We start from the raw sequence: 25,400 nt of genomic DNA, 5'->3' as shown, positions 1-25,400 counted from the left end.
TTCAGAGCTGGTGCTGGTTTAAAGTTGTTCCCACTGGCGAACCTTCTAAGAACCGGTTTGCCTTTCTATAGGATAGAGAGCCATCACAGAGCCGAGTCTGACGTCACTATAAACGTGTCATATTACCGTCAGTGCTGCAGCGGCAAACAGCTGCTGGTGTAAGCGGTTATTAATTTGGACCTTATGGTGCTACAGAGAAACAACTTTAACTGGTTCAGAGTCGGTGCTTTGGCTGTCTAAAAAGAAAGAACTTATTTTAAATTAGGTTCCGAACCAGCACTCAAACTGCCTCGGGGGAAAAGGGGCAACTTATATCATCCATAAAGGAAGGAAGTTTGATAAACGACTGTCCTGCATCTGTACTGTGTAACATGGCCGGAGGACCACCAAACAACCACGGCAAGTACTTCTATTAAGTAAATACCTAAGTAACACTGAGCTCGGGAATAGTGATGCGCGGGTCGGGTAAAGAAATTGTCACCTTACTGCGGGGCGGGTATTAAAAACAAATATAAAAAACATATTGCGTGCAATTCAAGTAATGGTCGCGGGTGGGGGGCGGGTTGTAAAAAGAGATACAGCGGTGCGGGATGGGCCGATAATGTCATAACAGCGGGACCCGCGGGATGGAAAAAAAACCGACCGCATCACTACTCAGGATCTCTCAAATGTTCATGGGTTGGAAATGATTTTGTTCTTTTCACAGAACCTACAACGGTAAACATAGACGTTGTAGGAGGCGGTGTGCACATGGGTGATATTATGGAGGGAAATGTGTTCAGTGGACAGGTTACAAGTCGTACCAATTACACTGGTGAGAAAACTTATATATTTTAGCTAATGTTGAAATAAATGACTGTCTATGATTTATTAAAGCACAATAAATATCTGAGAGAGGAGAATGTTGCCTTGTACCATACAGTATGTAGGTTGCTGTAACATCTTGGCTTGTATTGCAGGACCTCCACCCAGAGAAGGAGCAGGTCCTGTTGTGCCCAGAGAACAAAGTGGTACAGTACTTGAATTGACTTGGGTTTTTTTTTCTTCTTCATATCGGTTCATACTGTAAAAGTGACAGGAACATTAATTAATGAAGGGCATTTTGTCTTTTAAATTGTAGATGGGACCTTCAACATAAGGAACGACGGGAGCCAGTCACATCAAAACATTGTACATAACAACATGTTTGGAGACAAAGTGGATTTTGAACACAATATTAACAGTGAGTCATTTCTGTTTAAATATTAAACTAAATAAAGTACAAAATATTCTGTTTAAATACTAAACTACAACTATTTATTTCTATGTGACACTCTCTGTGTTCATTTTACAGTACAGCCTGAGGAACAGAACAACGAGAATAGAGATGAAGGTGAGGATTAAAGGTTTTTGTTGATTAAATTATTTCTCGGTGATGTTTGCTTCATGACGACTAATTAGAGTCATTATTTTATCGTTATAGATCGGATGGATCTGAGATGAGAGGAAGAAGATCACCACTAAATTTGGTTCACCTCACTAATCATCATACAAAATAAAATCTTGAATTTAATTAGTGTCCAGCGTTTGGATCGTCAACTGAGGTCAATAAAATGATACAATAATTATGGCTTTACACAGGAATTAAAGAGTTCTGTTCATTGTTCTTTTTTTTTTTTTTACCTCTGTAGTCCACTGCAAGTGAATTTCTAGTATTTTAAACTAATAATTCAAATACGCTATTGTTTTCATAGTAACATCTAATTCACCAGAACATGTTTGATAGACAGGACACGTAATCCAAGATTAATAATGAGCCTTTAATGTTGAGTAAGAAGACACAGGTCTCATCTCATTAACACACAATGATGTACGTAACTATAAATGCCTGTAAAAGTCTTTCATTGACTTTTTTAGTACAATTAAATATAAAGACAAACAAAAAACATGATTAAAAATGTTCTGTAATCATACAAACTACACTCGAATCTAAGGTCTTTGTAATAATTTATTATAATTACCAACTGTACAAATATTTTGTAAAAACAAGACTTAATGCAAAATGTTAAAAACAAATGAAGTGTTCATACTGTAGAAAAGACACACGATACGCTGGCTGTGCTACAGGTGTGTCACACGTTTACAGGTGACTGTAGGAGTTGTGTCCCCCTTCATGGATCCTACAGAAGTCCTGACCTGCCAGTGCCCTCTTCTTACATGGCTGTCCCAGTCTGGTGATGCCACCACACAGAGGACGCCCTGAGAAAGAGCTGCAATAAAGCAGAAGTCAATCTAGTGTTTAGAGTAGTGCCGAATAATAAGCAGAAAGAGTAATCTATAATAGCACTATAAATGAATGAATGAATGAATGAATGAATGAATTAATGAATTAATGAATGAATCCTGCGTCGTGCCTGTACCAAAGACGTTATGCCCAAAAGACCTTGGGGACTACCGACCAGTAGCACTGACCTTGCATCTGATTAAGACATTGGAGAGGCTGGTGCTCACTCATCTCTGACCTCTGGTGAGCCCATCAATGGATCCACTTCAGTTTGCCTACCAACCTGGCATTGGAGTGGAATTCACTGTCATCATCCTCCTAAATCATGCTATTTTGCACCTGGAAAAGACTGGGACCACAGTGAGAGTCATGTTTTTGGATTTCTCTAGTGCTTTTAACACCATCCAACCTGTGCTTCAGAGGGATAAGATGGTGTACATGGGAATGGACCATCATCTTTCTGCTTGGATATTGGACAACCTCACAAACCAACCACAGTATGTGAGGACTCGTGACTGCGAGCTTTCGTCTGAGGAGACTAAGGTCATTTGGAGTGAAGGGAGAGCTACTGAAGACCTTTTTTGACTCGGTGGTGGCCTCAGCCATATTCTATGGTGTGGTCTGATGGTGCAGCAGCATCTCTACTGCAGAAAGGAAGAGACTGGACAAGCTGATCATGAAAGCCAGCTCAGTCCTGGGGATTCCTCTTGACGCTGTACAAGAGGTGGGAGAAAGGAGGATGGTAGAAAAACTATCACCATTGCTATCACCATTGAACGACTCTCACCCCCGTATGAAACGGTTTCAGCTCTGAGCAGCTCCTTCAGTGACAGACTGTTACATCCTAAGTGTCTGAAGGATCGATACAGACGCTCTTTTCTCCCTGCCGCAGTAACCATGAATACACACTGTTATTACTGTTTAACTGCAATAATAACAAATAACAAAGTCATTTAAACATGTGCAATAACAGAAATTTTAAAACCCTGCAATATGTCTGTTAGTGTAACTACTTACTTGTGGTATCTTTTTTTATACTTTTTGTTGTGTACATTCTGTATATTATATTATATCTTTATTCTTTTATATATTTGCATTTCTTTCTCTTTGCTGCTATTTAAATTTGTTTGATGATCTAAAACATTAAAGTGTGATAAACATGCAAAAAAAAAAACAACAGGAAGGGGCCAACGTGTGTGTGTGTGTGTGTGTGTGTGTGTGTGTGTGTGTGTGTGTGTGTGTGTGTGTGTGTGTGTGTGTGTGTGTGTGTGTGTGTGTGTGTATTGGTAGGATACCTGTAAAAAATAAGTAAATGAAGAAGGTAAAGAGAGAACAAAACAGCTCAGACTATACTTCCTGTTGCATCTCTATACTACATTCAGCCACACAACAACACGGTATGTAATTGCCCCCTTTTCCACCAGAAAGAACCGGGTGTTGGTTCAGAACCGGTGCTGGTTTAAAGTTGTTTCCACTGGCGAACCTTCTAAGAACCGGTTTGCCTTTCTATAGGATAGAGAGCCATCATAGAGCCGAGTCTGACGTCACTATAAACGTGTCATATTACCGTCAGTGCTGCAGCGGCAAACAGCCCCTGACGTAAGCGGTTATTAATTTGGACCTTATGGTGCTACAGAGAAACAACTTTTCCTGGTTCAGAGCCGGTGCTTTGGCTGTCTAAAAAGAAAGAACTTATTTTAAATTAGGCTCCGAACCAGCACTCAAACTGCCTCGGGGGAAAAGGGGCAACTTATATCATCCATAAAGGAAGAAAGGAAGGAAAGTAGTTTGATAAACAACTGTCCTGCATCTGTACTGTGTAACATGGCCGGAGGACCACCAAACAACCACGGCAAGTACTTCTATTAAGTAAATACCTAAGTAACACTGAGCTCGGGAATAGTTATGCGCGGGTCGGGTAAAGAAATTGTCACCTTACTGAGGGGCGGGTATTAAAAACAGATATAAAAAACATATTGCGTGCAATTCAAGTAATGTTCGCGGGTGGGGGGCGGGTTGTAAAAAGAGATACAGCGGTGCGGGATGGGCCGATAATGTCATAACAGCGGGACCCGCGGGATGGAAAAAAAACCGACCGCATCACTACTCAGGATCTCTCAAATGTTCATGGGTTGGAAATGATTTTGTTTTTTTTTTACAGAACGTAGAACAATAAACATGGCGGTTGTAGGAGGCGGTGTGCACATGGGTGATATTATGGAGGGAAATGTGTTCAGTGGACAGGTTACAAGTCGTACCAATTACACTGGTGAGAAAACTTATATATTTTAGCTAAGGTTGAAATAAATGACTGTCTATGATTTATTAAAGCACAATAAATATCTGAGAGAGGAGAATGTTGCCTTGTACCATACAGTATGTAGGTTGCTGTAACATCTTGGCTTGTATTGCAGGACCTCCACCCAGAGAAGGAGCAGGTCCTGTTGTGCCCAGAGAACAAAGTGGTACAGTACTTGAATTGACTTGGGTTTTTTTTTTCTTCTTCATATCGGTTCATACTGTAAAAGTGACAGGAACATTAATTAATGAAGGGCATTTTGTCTTTTAAATTGTAGATGGGACCTTCAATATAAGGAACGACGGGAGCCAGTCACATCAAAACATTGTACATAACAACATGTTTGGAGACAAAGTGGATTTTGAACACAATATTAACAGTGAGTCATTTCTGTTTAAATATTAAACTAAATAAAGTACAAAATATTCTGTTTAAATACTAAACTACAACCATTTATTTCTATGTGACACTCTCTGTGTTCATTTTACAGTACAGCCTGTGGGACAGAACAACGAGAATATAGATGAAGGTGAGGATTAAAGGTTTTTGTTGATTAAATTATTTCTCTGTGATGTTTGCTTCATGACGACTAATTAGAGTCATTATTTTATCGTTATAGATTGGATAGATCTGAGATGAGAGGAAGAAGATCACCACTAAATTTGGTTCACCTCACTAATCATCGTACAAAATAAAATGTTGAATTTAATTAGTGTCCAGCGTTTGGATCGTCAACTGAGGTCAATAAAATGATACAATAATTATGGCTTTACACAGGAATTAAAGAGTTCTGTTCATTGTTCATTTTTTTTTACCTCTGTAGTCCACTGCAAGTGAATTTCTAGTATTTTAAACTAATAATTCAAATACGTTATTGTTTTCATAGTAACATCTAATTCACCAGAACATGTTTGATAGACAGGACACATAATCCAAGATTAATGATGAGCCTTTAATGTTGTGTAAGAAGACACAGGTCTCATCTCATTAACACACAATGATGTACGTAACTATAAATGCCTGTAAAAGTCTTTCATAAACTTTTTTAGTACAATTAAATATAAAGACAAGCAAAAAACATGATTAAAACTGTTCTGTAATCATACAAACTACACTCGAATCTCAGGTCTTTGTAATAATTTATTATAATTACCAACTGTACAAATATTTTATAAAAACAAGACTTAATGCAAAATGTTAAAAACAAATGAAGTGTTCATACTGGAGAAAAGACACACGATACGCTGGCTGTGCTACAGGTGTGTCACACGTTTACAGGTGACTGTAGGAGTTGTGTCCCCCTTCATGGATCCTACGGAAGTCCTGACCTGCCAATGCCCTCTTCTTACATGGCTGTCCCAGTCTGGTGATGCCACCACACAGAGGACGCCCTGAGAAAGAGCTGCGATAAAGCAAAAGTCAATCTAGTGTTTAGAGTATTGCCGAATAATAAGCAGAAAGAGTAATCTATATTAGCACTAAAAATAAATAAATGAATAACTACGTTTATTTTAAACAGAAATACCCGTTGCTGGCTACTGACTGATTGGGGTTGTGTATTTTGTGTACACGTCAATCCAAAATCCATAATCATGTAAAGGACAAAGGCATATATTAGTTCGGTGTAACAAAGCAAAACTACGTTACTCACCTATCGAGAAGGAGCTGTTACTACACAAAACATACTACTACTACTACTACATTATGTCACACATGCGCACTGAACACTCTCTCCGCCCATATTGACAAGACACGCCCATTTCTGCTCATTGGTTTGTGTTGATTTTTGTTTTGTTTGTCGTCCCGACTCAGTTTTCTGAAGCATTTCTTAAAATAACGGAGATCCCACCTTTAATGTTTGCTATAAAGAAATGGCCTTTATTAACAACATTAGTCTAGAAGAGAGAAAGAGAAAGAAGAGAAGAGAAAAATGAATTATATATTATTTTTTATATATCTTCTTGTCCTTGACCTGACTGGCAAAGTGAAGAAGACCAAAAGATCCTCAAAAGCTACACATCAGGCCGAGATCCAAAGGAATTCAGGAACAAATGAGAAAGAAAGTAATTGAGATCTATCAGTCTGTAAAAGGTTATAAATAGTGATGGCGAAGTGAAGCTTTCTTGAAGAAGTGAATCTTTCAACCCAAATGTATCGGAAAAAGGTTCATTACTCGAAGCTTTTCCAACCACAGCTCGATGACGACCTCTGCTGGTGAAAGCGCTATCACACAATGTTCCACAACCAAACAACGTATTAATTTTAGAAGCAAAAATGAATGGATTGACAAATTAAGGATAGATTAATAAATAAAAAAAATGAATCAATATATTAAATACATGACCAAAGCTTGTTCCATTGCATACGCATATTAACTACAAACAAAAATGTAATAAAGATAACTTTTTGTATGGTGAATGTGGACATTTTGACTGTTTTTAGAAAAAATTCAAACTCATGAATGTTGAAGGTACATAAATGCAGACACACTTTTACACGTTCATAAATCTGTCTTACAGACTACTGTACTGTTGGCTAGATGGATGCTTTGTGATTAATTATGTTTTATTAACAGTCAGCAATCAGGTGTCCACCTGTTCAGCATTACTATATAGACACACAGTCTTATTTATAAGTGTGAGCTCGTAAAATGGACATTGTAAGTGTTCTTGAATGAGTAACATGGATGATGTATTATTAATATAGACCACCTACTGGGAGCAAATCCCAGAGATGTCACTGGTAACATCACTAGTTATAAAGCCATTTCTAAAGCTTTGGGACTCCGGTGAACCACAGTGAGAGCTGTTATCCACAAAAGGCCAAAACATGGAACAGTGGAGAACCTTCCCAGGAGTCGCCGGCCAACCACAATTACCTCAAGAGCAGAGCGACGACTCATCCAAGATGTCACGAAAGACCCCACAAGAACATCCATAGAACTGCAGGCCTCACTTGCCTCAGTTAAGGTCAGTGTTCATGACTCCACCATAATAAAGAGACTGGGGCAAAAATGGCCTGCATGGCAGAACTCCAAGACAAAAGAGTTCTGCTGAGCAAAAAGAACATAAAGGATCATCTCAGATTTGCCAGAAAACATCTTGATGATCTCCAAGGCTTTTGGGAAAATTTTACATCTGGTTTAAAAGTAAAACTACATTTCAGAAAAAGAACATCATACCAAAAGTAAAACATGGTGGTGGTAGTGTGATAAATGGAACCATAAATTCTGCTGTTTACCAAAAAATCCCGAAGGACAAAGTGCGGGTATCTGTTCCTGACCTCAAGCTGAAGTGAACTTGGGTTCTGCAGCAGGACAATGATCCAAAACACACCAGCAAGTCCACTTCTGAATGGCTGAAGGAAAACAAAATGAAGTCTTTGGAGTCAAAGTCCTGACCTGAATCCTATTGAGATGCTGTGGCAGGACCTTAAAAAGGTGGTTCATGCTCGAAAGCCCTCCAATGTGGCTAAATTACAACAATTCTGTAAAGATGAGTGGACCAAAATTCCTCCACAGCGCTGTTACAGTCTAACTGCAAGTTATCACAATGAAGATCAAAGTGAGGAAGGCTGTGGGTCCAGACAGCATCAACTCCAGGCTCCTTAAGACCTGTGCAGACCAGTTGTGTGGCATATTGCTGTACATGTTTGACCGGAGCCTGAAGCTGGGGAAGGTGCCACAGCTATGGAAAACTTGTATCTGTACTATTCAGTAACCTACACTTCAACGCTGTCTACAACGCAAGATGCACGCGCAGTGCACGCGCTGGCGACATTCAGACCGGCTGTGTAATTAACTTTACTTTTGTATTTTCGCGCGCAGTTTTTTTGTCTCCCATGTCCCGTTTTTTTTCTTCTTCTTCTCGATTTTTTTGCCTCCCATATCCCGTTTTTTCCTTCCTTCCTTCCAACAACTCGCGAACCCCCGCCACACCACACCACGATGAAAATGGCTAGATTTTATAACGCATGGCAATTATAGACGAGTTAAGTTACACTGCCAGGTCCCGCATTGTCACGACCAAGTAATCAATTTAACAAAAATAAATAATTTTTAAATAATTTACCGGCAATTCGATTTTACAGATCTAAAGTGCAAAATAACATTTTAGATGTTGGTATCCAAGACGAGGTGTTCAAAGCTACAAACGGTCCAAAAGATGATTATGTAAAGACAAGTTTAAACGTTCCTAACATGTTCTACAAAGTAATATTAATTGAAGTGTTGAATGATTAAAACTAACAAACAAGAAAAACAAAAATATGCCTTAATTAATTAACTTAATCGGTGGATGCTCAAACCATCTTCAGTCCATGAGCTTCAGCAAAGGGAGGGGAGTTGTGCTTCATTGCGCATGCCCAATGTTTCGTCTCAAACATTTCGAGTAATATTACTTAGTTTTTATTAGTAATCTCAAATATTTATTTTAACAAATATACCAATAATTAACTATTTTTAGTAAACTCAACATTTTAGTCAGATTTAAGTAAACATAATAGCATTTTTCTAGTGAAGTATACTATTTGATTTTACAATGCACACAACAACACGGTATGTAATTGCCCCCTTTTCCACCAGAAAGAACCGGGTGTTGGTTCAGAGCTGGTGCTGGTTTAAAGTTGTTAACCTTCTAAGAACCTTCTAACCTTCTAACCTTCGAACCTTCTAAGAACCGGTTTGCCTTTCTATGGGCTAGAGAGCCATCACAGAGCCGAGTCTGACGTCACTATAAACGTGTCATATTACCGTCAGTGTTTGCAGCGGCAAACAGCTGCTGGTGTAAGCGGTTATTAATTTGGACCTTATGGTTAAATTAAATTAGGCTCCGAACCAGCACTCAAACTGCCTCGGGGGAAAAGGGGCAACTTATATCATCCATAAAGGAAGAAAGGAAGAAAAGTAGTTTGATAAACAACTGTCCTGCATCTGTACCGTGTAACATGGCCGGAGGACCACCAAACAACCACGGCAAGTACTTCTATTAAGTAAATACCTAAGTAACACTGAGCTCGGGAATAGTGATGCGCGGGTCGGGTAAAGAAATTGTCACCTTACTGCGGGGCGGGTATTAAAAACAAATATAAAAAACATATTGCGTACAATTCAAGTAATGGTCGCGGGTGGGGGGCGGGTTGTAAAAAGAGATACAGCGGTGCGGGATGGGCCGATAATGTCATAACAGCGGGACCCGCGGGATGGAAAAAAAACCGACCGCATCACTACTCAGGATCTCTCAAATGTTCATGGGTTGGAAATGATTTTGTTTTTTTCACAGAACGTAGAACAATAAACATAGACGTTACAGAAGGCGGTGTGCACATGGGTGATATTCTGGACAGAAATGAATTCAATGGACAGGTTACAAGTCGTACCAATTACACTGGTGAGAAAACTTATATTTTATATTTTAGCTAAGGTTGAAATAAATGACTGTCTATGATTTATTAAAGCACAATGAATATCTGAGAGAGGAGAATGTTGCCTTGTACCATATGTAGGTTGCTGTAACATCTTGGCTTGTATTGCAGGACCTCCACCCAGAGAAGGAGCAGGTCCTGTTGTGCCCAGAGAACAAAGTAGTACTTGAATTGACTTGTTTTTTTCTTCTTCTTCATATCGATTCATACTGTAAAAATGACACCATCATTAATTAACGAAGGGCATTTTGTCTTTTAAATTGTAGATGGGACCTTCAACATAAGGAACGACGGGAGCCAGTCACATCAAAACATTGTACATAACAACAGGTTTGGAGGCAAAGTGGCTTTTGAACACAATATTAACAGTGAGTCATTTCTGTTTAAATATTAAACTAAATAAAGTACAAAATATTCTGTTTAAATACTAAACTACAACTATTTATTTCTATGTGTCACTCTCGGTGTTCATTTTACAGTACAGCCTGAGGAACAGAACAACGAGAATAGAGATGAAGGTGAGGATTAAAGGTTTTTGTTGATTAAATTATTTCTTGGCGATGTTTGCTTCATGACGACTAATTAGAGTCATTATTTTATCGTTATAGATCGGATAGATCTGAGATGAGAGGAAGAAGATCACCACTAAATTTGGTTCACCTCACTAATCATCATACAAAATAAAATCTTGTTTTTAATTAGTGTCCAGCGTTTGGATCGTCAACTGAGGTCAATAAAATGATACAATAATTATGGCTTTACACAGGAATTAAAGAGTTCTGTTCATTGTTCTTTTTTTTTTTTACCTCTGTAGTCCACTGCAAGTGAATTTCTAGTATTTTAAACTAATAATTCAAATACGTTATTGTTTTCCTAGTAACATCTAATTCACCAGAACATGTTTGATAGACATGACACATAATCCAAGATTAATAATGAGCCTTTAATGTTGTGTAAGAAGACACAGGTCTCATCTCATTAACACACAATGATGTACGTAACTATAAATGCCTGTAAAAGTCTTTCATAAACTTTTTTAGTACAATTAAATATAAAGACAAGCAAAAAACATGATTAAAAATGTTCTGTAATCATACAAACTACACTCGAATCTCAGGTCTTTGTAATAATTTATTATAATTACCAACTGTACAAATATTTTGTAAAAACAAGACTTAATGCAAAATGTTAAAAACAAATGAAGTGTTCATACTGGAGAAAAGACACACGATACGCTGGCTGTGCTACAGGTGTGTCACACGTTCACAGGTGACTGTGGGAGTTGTGTCCCCCTTCATGGATCCTACAGAAGTCCTGACCTGCCAATGCCCTCTTCTTACATGGCTGTCCCAGTCTGGTGATGCCACCACACAGAGGACGCCCTGAGAAAGAGCTGCAATAAAGAAGAAGTCAATCTAGTGTTTAGAGTATTGCCGAATAATAAGCAGAAAGAATAATCTATAATAGCACTATCTATAAATAAATAAATAAATAAATGAATGAATGAATGGATGGATGGATGGATGGATGGATGGATGGATGGATGGATGGATGGATGGATGGATGGATGGATGGATGAATGAATGAATGAATGAATGAATGAATGAATGAATCCTGCGTCGTGCCTGTACCAAAGACGTAATGCCCAAAAGACCTTGGGGACTACCGACCAGTAGCACTGACCTGGCAACTGATGAAGACATTGGAGAGGCTGGTGCTCACTCATCTCTGACCTCTAGTGAGCCCATCAATGGATCCACTTCAGTTTGCCTACCAACCTGGCATTGGAGTGGAAGACACTGTCATCATGCTCCTAAATCAAGCTATTTCGCACCTGGAAAAAGCTGGGACCACAGTGAGAGTCATGTTTTTGGATTTCTCTAGTGCTTTAACACCATCCAACCTGTGCTTCAGAGGGATCAGATGGTGTACATGGGAGTGGACCATCATCTGTCTGCTTGGATATTGGACAACCTCACAAACCCTCTTCTTACATGGCTGTCCCAGTCTGGTGATGCCACCACACAGAGGACGCCCTGAGAAAGAGCTGCAATAAAGAAGAAGTCAATCTAGTGTTTAGAGTATTGCCGAATAATAAGCAGAAAGAATAATCTATAATAGCACTATCTATAAATAAATGAATGAATGGATGGATGGATGGATGGATGGATGGATGGATGGATGGATGGATGGATGGATGGATGGATGGATGGATGGATGGATGAATGAATGGATGAATGAATGAATGAATGAATGAATCCTGCGTCGTGCCTGTACCAAAGACGTAATGCCCAAAAGACCTTGGGGACTACCGACCAGTAGCACTGACCTGGCATCTGATGAAGACATTGGAGAGGCTGGTGCTCACTCATCTCTGACCTCTAGTGAGCCCATCAATGGATCCACTTCAGTTTGCCTACCAACCTGGCATTGGAGTGGAAGACACTGTCATCATGCTCCTAAATCAAGCTATTTCGCACCTGGAAAAAGCTGGGACCACAGTGAGAGTCATGTTTTTGGATTTCTCTAGTGCTTTAACACCATCCAACCTGTGCTTCAGAGGGATCAGATGGTGTACATGGGAGTGGACCATCATCTGTCTGCTTGGATATTGGACAACCTCACAAACCAACCACAGTATGTGAGGACTCGTGACTGTGAGCTTTCGTCTGAGGAGACTAAGGTCATTTGGAGTGAAGGGAGAGCTACTGAAGACCTTTTTTGACTCGGTGGTGGCCTCAGCCATATTCTATGGTGTGGTCTGCTGGTGCAGCAGCATCTCTACTGCAGAAAGGAAGAGACTGGACAAGCTGATCAGGAAGGCCAGCTCAGTCCTGGGGATTCCTCTTGACGCTGTACAAGAGGTGGGAGAAAGGAGGATGGTAGCAAAACTATCACCATTGCTATCACCATTGAACGACTCTCACCCCCGTATGAAACGGTTTCAGCTCTGAGCAGCTCCTTCAGTGACAGACTGTTACATCCTAAGTGTCTGAAGGATCGATACAGACGCTCTTTTCTCCCTGCCGCAGTAACCATGAATACACACTGTTATTACTGTTTAACTGCAATAATAACAAATAACAAAGTCATTTAAACATGTGCAATAACAGAAATTTTAAAACCGTGCAATATGTCTGTTAGTGTAACTACTTACTTGTGGTATCTTTTTTATACTTTTTGTTGTGTACATTCTATATATTATATTATATCTTTATTCTTTTATATATTTGCATTTCTTTCTCTTTGCTGCTATTTAAATTTGTTTGATGATCTAAAACATTAAAGTGTGATAAACATGTGTGTGTGTGTGTGTGTGTGTGTGTGTGTGTGTGTGTGTGTGTGTGTGTGTGTGTTTGTGTGTATTGGTAAGACTGAGTGTAAAACACAAAAACAATAGAACAAGCAGGTATGCAAAAATTAAGCAAATGAAGAAGGTAAAGAGAGAACAAAACAGCTCATACTTCCTGTTGCATCTCTATAATTCAGCCACACAACAACACGGTATGTAATTTCCCCCTTTTCCACCAGAAAGAACCGGTTGTTAGTTCAGAGCTGGTGCTGGTTTAAAGTTGTTCCCACTGGCGAACCTTCTAAGAACCGGTTTGCCTTTCTATAGGATAGAGAGCCATCACAGAGCCGAGTCTGACGTCACTATAAACGTGTCATATTACCGTCAGTGCTGCAGCGGCAAACAGCTGCTGGTGTAAGCGGTTATTAATTTGGACCTTATGGTGCTACAGAGAAACAACTTTAACTGGTTCAGAGTCGGTGCTTTGGCTGTCTAAAAAGAAAGAACTTATTTTAAATTAGGTTCCGAACCAGCACTCAAACTGCCTCGGGGGAAAAGGGGCAACTTATATCATCCATAAAGGAAGGAAGTTTGATAGACAAGCGTCCTGCATCTGTACTGTGTAACATGGCCGGAGGACCACCAAACAACCACGGCAAGTACTTCTATTAAGTAAATACCTAAGTAACACTGAGCTCGGGAATAGTGATGCGCGGGTCGGGTAAAGAAATTGTCACCTTACTGCGGGGCGGGTATTAAAAACAAATATAAAAAACATATTGCGTGAAATTCAAGTAATGTTCGCGGGTGGGGGGCGGGTTGTAAAAAGAGATACAGCGGTGCGGGATGGGCCGATAATGTCATAACAGCGGGACCCGCGGGATGGAAAAAAAAACCGACCGCATCACTACTCAGGATCTCTCAAATGTTCATGGGTTGGAAATGATTTTGTTTTTTTCACAGAACGTAGAACAATAAACATAGACGTTACAGAAGGCGGTGTGCACATGGGTGATATTCTGGACAGAAATGAATTCAATGGACAGGTTACAAGTCGTACCAATTACACTGGTGAGAAAACTTATATTTTATATTTTAGCTAAGGTTGAAATAAATGACTGTCTATGATTTATTAAAGCACAATGAATATCTGAGAGAGGAGAATGTTGCCTTGTACCATATGTAGGTTTCTGTAACATCTTGGCTTGTATTGCAGGACCTCCACCCAGAGAAGGAGCAGGTCCATTTGTGCCCAGAGAACAAAGTAGTACTTGAATTGACTTGTTTTTTTCTTCTTCTTCATATCGATTCATACTGTAAAAATGACACCATCATTAATTAACGAAGGGCATTTTGTCTTTTAAATTGTAGATGGGACCTTCAACATAAGGAACGACGGGAGCCAGTCACATCAAAACATTGTACATAACAACAGGTTTGGAGGCAAAGTGGCTTTTGAACACAATATTAACAGTGAGTCATTTCTGTTTAAATATTAAACTAAATAAAGTACAAAATATTCTGTTTAAATACTAAACTACAACTATTTATTTCTATGTGACACTCTCGGTGTTCATTTTACAGTACAGCCTGAGGGACAGAACAACGAGAATATAGATGAAGGTGAGGATTAAAGGTTTTTGTTGATTAAATTATTTCTTGGCGATGTTTGCATCATGACGACTAATTAGAGTCATTATTTTATCGTTATAGATCGGATAGATCTGAGATGAGAGGAAGATGATCACCACTAAATTTGGTTCACCTCACTAATCATCATACAAAATAAAATGTTGAATTTAATTAGTGTCCAGCGTTTGGATCGTCAACTGAGGTCAATAAAATGATACAATAATTATGGCTTTACACAGGAATTAAAGAGTTCTGTTCATTGTTCTTTTTTTTTTTTTTACCTCTGTAGTCCACTGCAAGTGAATTTCTAGTATTTTAAACTAATAATTCAAATACGTTATTGTTTTCATAGTAACATCTAATTCACCAGAACATGTTTGATAGACAGGACACGTAATCCAAGATTAATAATGAGCCTTTAATGGTGTGTAAGAAGACACAGGTCTCATCTCATTAACACACAATGATGTACGTAACTATAAATGCCTGTAAAAGTCTTTCATAAACTTTTTTAGTACAATTAAATATAAAGACAAACAAAAAACATGATTAAAAATGTTCTGTAATCATACAAACTACACTCGAATCTCAGGTCTTTGTAATAATTTATTATAATTACCAACTGTACAAATATTTTGTAAAAACAAGACTTAATGCAAAATGTTAAAAACAAATGAAGTGTTCATACTGGAGAAAAGACACACGATACGCTGGCTGTGCTACAGGTGTGTCACACGTTTACAGGTGACTGTAGGAGTTGTGTCCCCCTTCATGGATCCTACAGAAGTCCTGACCTGCCAGTGCCCTCTTCTTACATGGCTGTCCCAGTCTGGTGATGCCACCACACAGAGGACGCCCTGAGAAAGAGCTGCGATAAAGAAGAAGTCAATCTAGTGTTGAGTATTGCCGAATAATAAGCAGAAAGAGTCATCTATATTAGCACTAAAAAAATAAATAACTACATTTGCTTTAAACAGAAATACCTGTTGCTGGCTACTGACTGATTGGGGCTGGAGCTCCGGGACTTGCAGACTATATCCAAGATCCCTACTAAGTTCCTCTGGCTGATGTTCTCAAAAACAGCCTTATACAAAATGACGGAAAAGATTAAAAAATAAAATAGAGAAGGATTAAGTACAAAAATTCGTTCATTAAAGGTGACGTGCAAGATGTTTGAAAAATGCGTCCGGCCGACAAACAAAACAAACATGTAGCCAATGAGCAGAAAGGGGCGTGTCTTGTCAATATGGGCGGAGAGAGTGTTCAGTGCGCATGTGCGACATTAGCAGAAAGCGACTGAAACATTGACATGGCGGATAAAAATGAAAAGGCTTAAGATAAAGGCAAGAAGCAGGAACCGTGTTAATACAGGATCAGCTTTCCAGCGCTGGAGAGAACTGAACGTCTTCCGCGTGAAACGGAGCTAAACCTTTCACGCTACAACACACAGTGCTACAAAAACACATTTGTATTACCATAGTATTACTCATGGTGTTCATTTATTGATAAAAAATATCCCTTCGGCCAGCCTCCCCAGCAAGTTCCGCCATAATAGTTGCCTGGGTTACGCATGTATGTGTGGGGCGGAGCTATCAATACAGGGGTGGGACCCATTTGTGTTAGACGCGTGTTCGTTTTGGTGATTTTACATGTCAACTTTGGCTTTCAAACATCGTGCACCGCTCCTTTAATATGTTGCAAAAACCGACCCAATCTTGAATGAGAAAACAGGTTAAATGTTAACAGTTTACCAGGTTTTACTCTTAAGGAAAATATTTTATTCTTATAAACCATGGGTCTCATTTATCAATCTTTTACTAAGGTCTTATGTACAGTACGTGTGTGTATTTTGTGTACACGTCAATCCAAAATAAAACGGTCACTGTAAGTCATGCACAGCTGAAAAGATCGCGTTTTCCCCTCTATATAAAAAGGTACGAGTGTTCGTGTTCATGCACATGTTCTACTCACTCCTCCAAGGTTATGTCGATTCTTCAGTCTGGGGGTAGAATGGCTGGGGGTGCCTACAGATAAACACCCATGGCTAGGCGGCCCATACGTGTGAGATGGAGATAAAGCCACCGTACACGGGTCTCCTACACCATGCAGAATAAATAATAAGCACACAATAAATGACCCATGTACAAATGTTTTAAAGCCCTCATGTACAGGTTCACATGCACACACACACACGTATACGAGCGTCACCTGTCACAAAGCTGTCTTGACCTACAAATGGCACCTCTGGCTCCAAATCACAGTCCAGCTCTCTGAAATAGACAGACATAGTTAGAGAATTGGTAGAAGCGAAGATAGGATTCTTGTGTTTTATTCTTATAAATAAAACAATAAAACAAAATCAAGTGTAAAAACACAAACCGATGAATGGTTATGAACTTTTTTTTTATATTAGAGATCCAATTTTAACTGCAAACCACCTTGAAAGTAACAAGTAACAAGTATGAAGCCACCGAGATCATGAAGCCCATTGACGTTCCTGTCGTACAGGTCAAGAAGCCAAATGAGTCAATCACAGCAACAGAAAACATTCCTTCATGGGTGTCTAGGACATTATGTGTGTGGAAGAGGGCAGATCACGTTCGTCCGAGTGTCTTTAAACTACACTGTGACTCAGAATAAGCAGCAGTTCAATAACATTCACTGTACAGTAAGTTGTATGAGAGGGGAGAACTGGCTGGTGAGTGGAGAAAATGGAAAATAAGAAATAATTGAAACATTAAGGGGGAGAAAATTATATGTATAATAAATAAATAAAAAATGCATTTTCTTCCCTTTTGCTTCTTTTAGTATTGAGTTATACTTAAAGGTGGGGTCTGGGTTGTTTGAAAGCCAATGTTGCCATTTGAAATCACCAAAACAAACACGCCCCTAACCCAAACGGGTCCCACCCCTGTATCGATAGCTCCGCCCACACGTACGTACGTGGGTTACTGACGAAAAGAAACGTGTATCATAGCTGAAGGGAAGAACAATACGATTGTAGATAAACAAACAAGCAAAAATGCCACACAAGCATAATGATGTAAAGGACAAAGGCATATATTAGTTCTGTGTAACAAAGCAAAACCAACGTTACTCACCTATCGAGAAGGAAAAAAGCGCCTCGGCGTCTTAAGTAAAGTCGGCCACATATTCACAGGTCGGAGTTTCCCGAGTCGATAACTCCTGAGCTAAACGCTGTTACTACACAAAACGCGGTTGTAGCTGCCTCTCTACATTACTACGATAGAAAAGAGGTGTTATTTGTGTAGTAACAGCGTTTAGCTCAGGAGTTATTGACTCGGGAAACTCCAACCTGTGAATATGTGGCCAACTTCCTGCTCCTTCAGTTCTCTCCAGCGCTGGAAAGCTGATCCTATATTAACACGTCCTACTTCTTGCCTTATCGTAAGCCTTTCTTCTCTTTCTTTCTTTGTTTTTATCCTCCATGTCGATGCTAAAACCGCTTTCTGCTAATGTCACACATGCGCACTGAACACTCTCTCCGCCCATGTCGACAAGCCCCGCCCCTTTCTGCTCATTGGCTAAACGTTTGTTTTGTTTGTCGTCCCGACTCAGTTTTAAAATAACGGAGACCCCACCTTTAATGTTTGCTATAAAGAAATGGCCTTTATTAACAACATTAGTCTATAATATACATTAGGACATAAGAGGCTAAAGGCATAAGAGTGCTCTCTTACACAAAGACTCACTCTAGAGGTGTTGAGGACGTTGCTAGACTGTAGAAAGGCTTTGCTGATTTTTCAGGAGTCTTCTCAAGTGGAGGAGCTGAAAGAGCAGCATGAACATCACTGCACTTTTGGCCCCTCAAGTTAGACAGGGCCCACAACAACTGCAGCACAAACCAACGTGCTGGAAAACACACAATGATCACACAATGTTATGGCACACACACACACACACGTGGTGCATTCACACGCAGCAACTAACCCAGTGAGAGTGTAAAGAGGAGCAGAGAGAGTGTGACCAGGTCAAGAGCCGACTGCTGATTGACCTCAGAGATGGCGTTGATGGGCACAGTGATGAGCAGAGAGACACGGGAGAATGTGGGACACTGCAAAAAGGACAGCAGGACTGCAGAGAACAGGAAATATCCAGCATGCATCACACAGACCCAAACAGCACGCAGACTCAGACCTGAATTTGGGAGAAGAGAAAAAATAAAATTATATATCATCCTTGACCTGATACTTTTAAGTTCATGCATTCATTCATCTTCTACCGCTTATCCGAACTTCTCGGGTCACGGGGAGCCCGTGCCTATCTCAGGCATCGAGGCAGGATACACCCTGGACGGAGTGCCAACCCATCACAGGGCACACACACACTACGGACAATTTCCCAGAGATGCCAATCAACCTACCATGCATGTCTATGGACCGGGGGAGGAAACCGGAGTACCCGGAGGAAACCCCCGAGGCACGGGGAGAACATGCAAACTCCACACACACAAGGCGGAGGCGGGAATCGAACCCACAACCCTGGAAGTGTGAGGCAAACGTGCTAACCACTAAGCCACCGTGCCCCCCCACCCACTCACATTATATTCAATACACAAAAATATGATATAAAGAATCTTGCCCCAGCCCACTTGTGATCCGTAGGTAATTTAGAGATGTTCAACATTTTCATACTTAGCTAGGAAATTTCAATGCCACTTTTTGTCTATGGAACTCCAGACACTTGAACACTTTAACATGCTTTAAATAAGAAGTTAAGCACCAGCCCATCCGAGGTATCCTTGGATCATATGCAGTCGATCCTCCAGCCTGCTCTGCATGCTGTCCAGGTACGTCAGCATGTATCCCAGAGTGCTGTTCATGCGCTCCAGCTTCCTCATGAGCTCAGCGTAGAACTGCACTGTTGTGTTCTGCTGCTGCAGGACGCCATTCAGATTCAGCTCTGAAACAGGATTCAGTGGAGAATCACAAACGTTAAACAGTTCGACAGAAAAAAGTGGTACATTTAAATTTACAGGGTTGCCAAAGATTACGTTAAAGAATGCAATCTGTATAAATTTATACATAAAGACTATGCTTTAAATAAACTTTAAATCTGTAATTTACACAGATTAGAAAGGTCACGATCTGGTTGCCAGGTGTGACACGGATACGAAGCAGGATCACTAAACAGGCAACCCACAAACATTCATTATTGTCAAACGAAAAATAAACATTGAGATGAAATAAAGAAAAGCCAAACTAGTTAAACGTGTCATGCTGAAGATTTACCCATTTTGCTGTAGATTTCTTGTGCGCGCCCTCGGACTTCAGCCAGATCATTCAGAATTGCCTGATGACCTTCCTGCACATCTGTACCTTGTCCTTTCAGCTGCTCACTGACGACCTCTAAGCAGGCAGACAGAAGGGAAACATGTCAGACATTAAAGGTGAGGTCTACATTGTTTGAAAGCCAATGTTGACATTTGAAATCACCAAAACAAACACGCCCCTAACCCAAATGGGTCCCACCCCTGTATCGATAGCTCCTCCCACACGTACGTACGTAACCTAGGCAACTAATGGAAAGAAACGTGTCTATCATAGCTGAAGGGAAGAACAATACGATTGTAGATAAACAAACAAGCAAAAATGCCACACAAGCATAATGATGTAAAGGACAAAGGCATATATTAGTTCTGTGTAACAAAGCAAAACCAACGTTACTCACCTATCGAGAAGGAAAAAAGCGCCTCGGCGTCTTAAGTAAAGTCGGCCACATTCACAGGTCTGAGTTTCCCCGAGTCGATAACTCCTGAGCTAAACGCTGTTACTACACAAAACGCGGTTGTAGCTGCCTCTCTACATTACTACGATAGAAAAGAGGTGTTATTTGTGTAGTAACAGCGTTTAGCTCAGGAGTTATTGACTCTGGAAACTCCAACCTGTGAATATGTGGCCAACTTCCTGCTCCTTCAGTTCTCTCCAGCGCTGGAAAGCTGATCCTATATTAACACGTCCTACTTCTTGCCTTATCGTAAGTCTTTCTTTCTTTCTTTCTTTCTATCCTCCATGTCAACGTTAAAACCACTTTCTGCTAACGTCACACATGCGCACTGAACACTCTCCGCCCACATTGACAAGACCCGCCCCTTACTGCTCATTGGCTACACGTTAGTTTTGTCGTCCCGACTCGGTTTTCTGAAGCGTTTCTCAAACAACGGAGACCGACCCTTTAACATCGTAAAACACTGAAACCTGTATTGAAAATACAGTCCATCTCAAAATGAGTGATCAACAGTGAAAGATTTCAGAGCAGGAAGAAATTGTTGCTTTTTATGTTGAACTGATCATCCATAAGACCATGAGACCCACCTATTCTCTGTGTAATTCCCTGGATAAGCTGTGCCACCAGCTGCTGCCCGGTACTGATCAGAGCCTTCTCTTGAGCCAGTCTTTGCAAGTTGGCAGAGATTGAAGCATCCAACTGCTCCTGGCCCTCCTTTAGTGCCCCCTGCTGGAGCTGTAGTGCACCGTGACCCTCCAACAGCTTGTCCAGTGATGCAGCCGTCATGTCCCGTAGTTCACGCTGTCCTTCCTGCAAATACACAGCACGTGGAATATGCTTCTGTTGGGCATTAAACTTATTTCAGCTTTCCGACTTAAGAGACAAAAAAGAAAAGCATTCACAGGTCAAATGTTTCGAGCAGGAGTCTCCCAACATGCCACTCACAAGCTACCCACTTTGAGTAACTCGCCTAAAGTGAATATAAATACATTTTATATATGTGTATACATATTTTTTTAACCAAATAGAGACTTTCAGTCTTGGTTTAGGGCAAAAAGCGAAGCTAATAAATATTACTAATAATATACACACACAGTTCTTGACCACCTTCATTTTGCCAACGTAGGATTGGAGACTCCTGCTGCAGAGAGTTTGTGATAAAGTGACACATTAACATTTAGCCAACTAATCAGAATCAGGTTTATTGGCCAAGTGTGTTGACAAAGTGTGCGGTTTGTGACTCTCAAAAGTACGGACATAAACGAGGGCCTTTTTACACCCGGTCACTTCATGTGTTGTCTCTGATCAGATTGCCATCTGATCTGTTAAAACTGTACCATTTACATCAGGCCACATAAACGCGTCTCGGCGAATCGGATATCGATCCGATCTTTTTACTCCCGCCCAAAATGCAATTTTATATATATAAAAAAAAAATTATAAATACATTTTACCTCATTTCCGGGGTAATTGAAATGGAGCACACTTTGGTGTATGCGGTTGTTACAAAAAACATCATTTACTGTTTACTGCATTTTCGCTGGCTGCAGCAGCGCGTTTTTAAGACCCAACGAGACGCCTGGGTGAAAGATCGGAGCCAGCACTGGTGGGAAAACATATGTGTTTCTGGCGCGATGCGCAACTCGTGAGTCACCTGCGAGTGACGTACTTCCGTCTGGGAGGAGTATAGCGCTGACGTATGTGGCTTGAACAACCACATGCATTTACACCTGTCCCAGACCACCTCCTGAAGGGGTTCGAACCATCGGATATATATCCGTCTCGAAAACGTTTCAGAGGGCGTTTAGACCTGGTCTTTTTACCGTCGGATAGCTATCGGATCACAGAAAACGCATGAAGTGACCAGGTGTAAAAAGCCCCTAACACTATACTATACAACAGTGGTCCCCAACACCCGGGCCGCGGACCGATACCGGTCCGTGGACCAAATGGTACCGGCCCGCCCAAAGAACATTAAATTATTCCCATTTTATTTACTGTGGTGTATTTCTCTCGGGTTTGTACGACTTTCCATGGACGAGAGGTTAACTGGGAGCTGAGAGACGTCACCTAAAGCCGCACCAATTTTGCATGCGCAAAATATCATGATATCGGGCCGGGTTTAGGTGACGTCTGGAGCTGAGCGGCTGCAAGCGGCAGTGGTGTAGTAGCTTTGGTGGAGAGAAGGTGTGTATCGCTCTTCTCTCTGTTCACCGGTACTTTCTCATGTTTAACAGTGTTTGGTGTACGTGTATATTGTTAGTAAATTAGCAAAAATGAGCACGAAACAGACGTCGTTAGAAAGTTTGAAACTCTGCTGGTGTTCTGGATTAAAGTCATGGCGGAATACCCTGAGATTGTCACCACAGCACTTACATCCCTATCGTCATTTCCGACATGCTATCTGTGTGAAGCGGGGATTTCTGCAGTGACGGCAACCGAAACAAAACAACGGAATAAACTGGACATAAGCGACACACTTCGGGTGTCATTGTCTCCTATTACCCCAGATGGAACCGTCTCGTTGTAAAGAAACAAGCTCAGGGTTCTCATTTAGTTAACGTTGTAGTGAGTTAAAAAGACATGTTTAAATACAATTAAATTAAAATTATTAATTTTAATTTAATTGTATATGCCCCACCCCCCACCGGGCCACGGTAAAATTATCAAACATTGAGTGGTCCGCGGCGAAAAAAGGTTGGGGACCACTGCTATACAAGATAATAATAATAATAATAAAATCAGGTCAATAATTATGCATCCGATGAGTAAATCTAATAAAATTACTAGTGTGTACAAGCTGGGTCGAAACACCAACATGACCACTGAGTAATATGGCAAGTTATACATAGGTTTGTATTTTTATTGACTACTTGTCAATAGGCTCCATTTTACTCTTTTAAAAACAAAAATAGACAAGGAAATTGCAGATATACAGACCTTCAGGTCCTTCATAGTGTCCAGCTGGTTTGTTGCTGTTGAGATCAGGGCATTCACAGTAAGCTCGGTCTGTCTGCGAAACTGCTGCTGACGTGTGGCGTAACACACCGAGCGAGCGCGGTTGCTGACGATGTGGTACGCGTTCCATGTGTCTGAATCCATGTCAGCAGTGCACTCCTTAATGGACTGCCACAGATATTACAAACAGATGATTAATATTAACACTAACCGAGTGTATGGTCAGTCTGTACTGCGTTTGTTTGCACTAGGTTGCGTACCGTAGTATGAACTTTTTGTGGCTAAGCTAACTTTAACATAGCACCGTGTTGTTTTATGTAGCACCGCGGTCCTGGGAAAAAAGTTTATTTTGCATGTACAGCATCAGGGAAATACGGTTAAACTAACGATAAAAGCTTCTCGACTGCAAACAGGATTGTTTATCAATCAGCACACACACACACACACAATCTAAATCGGTTACGGTTTGACAAAAAAATTTTAAATTCTGTATGTGTTTTCTTGGCCAGCATCTCATGTTTTTTTATTATGTCGCTTTGTAGAAGCCAACATTGTTTTCCTATTTAAGCTTAGACAAAAAATATATCAACAGTAACTCCTCTTAGAGCTTTCGAGCCACATGAACCAAATTCGGATATGTTGTAGACGCTGGTCTGAAGTTTTATACTCTTACTTTTCTAAGCGATCAGAGTACCGGTACTTCCGGTACCGGGTCTCAAAGTGGCCTTTTTTCCCCATAGACTCCCATTATAAACTTTAGAGGTTTATAACTCGGCAAGCTTCCGAACTCTCTACACCAAACTCGGCCAGATCCTTTAGGGTGAGACTCTGAACAAAGGCTTAAATTGGTGTACCGACTGGCCTTTCGGTTGTCCCGCAGCCCCGCCCTCAATACATGTAAAATCAAAAAACGTTTTACAACATGGACATGTGACATATCAGAGCACTCAGGAACTTCCTCACAGATATTCTGATGACGTCAGGCGAAAACTGAAAATTAGCACAACATGGGCATGTCATATATCAAAACACTCAGAAGAATGAGGGGAACTTCCTCAAGAGTATTCGGATGACATCACATGCTCGTCTCCACTTACCTCAAAATATTTTGGCACCCTAGCTTTCGGTCTACTTGCCTCCAAAAGTAACACTGTCCCTTATGTCCACTCGCCTCCAAAAAGCACCCGGCCTTTGCAAATACTTGCATCGTCAAAGCCAACATCAAAAGTTTGTTACGACAAACTTTAGAAATCTAGTTTATTTTATTTTTATAATTTTATATATATATATTTTTTTTTTGTGCAATGGTAAAAAAAGGTGACTGCACATTAAAGGAAGATTATGCAGAAATGATTTAGTTTTAAAGTGATTAGTACAGACACAAGCTAATAAATACTAAATATATAAAAATAAATAAACTAAAAATAATTACTAAAGTACAAAATATCATTCAAAGACACCGATTGGGCACCGTACCATCTCCTCAGTGCACAGGAAAGTCGGACGTCCCTCTACTTCTGATTGGCAGTTGAACAAAGCCACTCCCAGTTTTGCCAGCTGTTCTTCTGAAAGGTTGTTGCAGGTAGCTTTCAGCTGAGAAACAACCTGTGAAGAGATGTCAAAGTCTATAGGTTTTAGGCCTTTTTTTAGGGTGGCTTCAGCCCCTTGTCTGTGATCTCAGCCACCCTAAAACTAAAAGTATCATTTTTACTTTCATAAATAAACAATAAAAATCACGACGTGTTGTCGATGGGAAAGAAAATTATTTATCAGTTTGATCCAAGAGC

The 25,400-nt window shown here is 40.3% G+C and overlaps 1 protein-coding gene and 1 long non-coding RNA gene across 4 annotated transcripts in view; both read right to left on the bottom strand.

The window, feature by feature from the left end:
• Nucleotides 1-8,422: 8,422 nt before the first annotated feature.
• LOC125145673 lies at nucleotides 8,423-8,889 on the bottom strand. The gene is made up of 2 exons (XR_007144102.1): nucleotides 8,633-8,889; nucleotides 8,423-8,518 (listed from the first exon to the last, which is right to left on the bottom strand). It is a non-coding gene; the product is annotated as an uncharacterized LOC125145673 (long non-coding RNA).
• Nucleotides 8,890-15,495: 6,606 nt separating this feature from the next.
• Nucleotides 15,496-25,400, bottom strand: part of bmb (brambleberry) — a 12,327-nt gene continuing 2,422 nt past the window's right edge. Inside the window, exons 3-13 of one of the 3 annotated variants that reach the window (XM_047819447.1) lie at nucleotides 25,090-25,218; nucleotides 23,596-23,781; nucleotides 21,243-21,465; nucleotides 20,160-20,276; nucleotides 19,651-19,830; nucleotides 18,859-19,065; nucleotides 18,621-18,780; nucleotides 17,101-17,177; nucleotides 16,879-17,003; nucleotides 15,891-15,991; nucleotides 15,496-15,775 (exon numbers count right to left, since the gene is read on the bottom strand). In XM_047819447.1, coding sequence (XP_047675403.1) covers nucleotides 15,646-15,775; nucleotides 15,891-15,991; nucleotides 16,879-17,003; nucleotides 17,101-17,177; nucleotides 18,621-18,780; nucleotides 18,859-19,065; nucleotides 19,651-19,830; nucleotides 20,160-20,276; nucleotides 21,243-21,465; nucleotides 23,596-23,781; nucleotides 25,090-25,218 — 1,635 coding nt within the window. In that variant the 3' untranslated portion in view covers nucleotides 15,496-15,645. Of the gene's footprint in view, nucleotides 15,776-15,890; nucleotides 15,992-16,878; nucleotides 17,004-17,096; nucleotides 17,178-18,620; nucleotides 18,781-18,858; nucleotides 19,066-19,650; nucleotides 19,831-20,159; nucleotides 20,277-21,242; nucleotides 21,466-23,595; nucleotides 23,782-25,089; nucleotides 25,219-25,400 lie in introns of those variants that run through there. The other 2 variants (XM_027140922.2, XR_007144099.1) reach the window with 2 other exon arrangements.

Source organism: Tachysurus fulvidraco, chromosome 10, assembly GCF_022655615.1.
Source record: "Tachysurus fulvidraco isolate hzauxx_2018 chromosome 10, HZAU_PFXX_2.0, whole genome shotgun sequence".
NCBI classification, from domain to species: Eukaryota; Metazoa; Chordata; class Actinopteri; order Siluriformes; family Bagridae; genus Tachysurus; species Tachysurus fulvidraco.
This window is presented reverse-complemented; position numbering and strand designations above follow the sequence as displayed.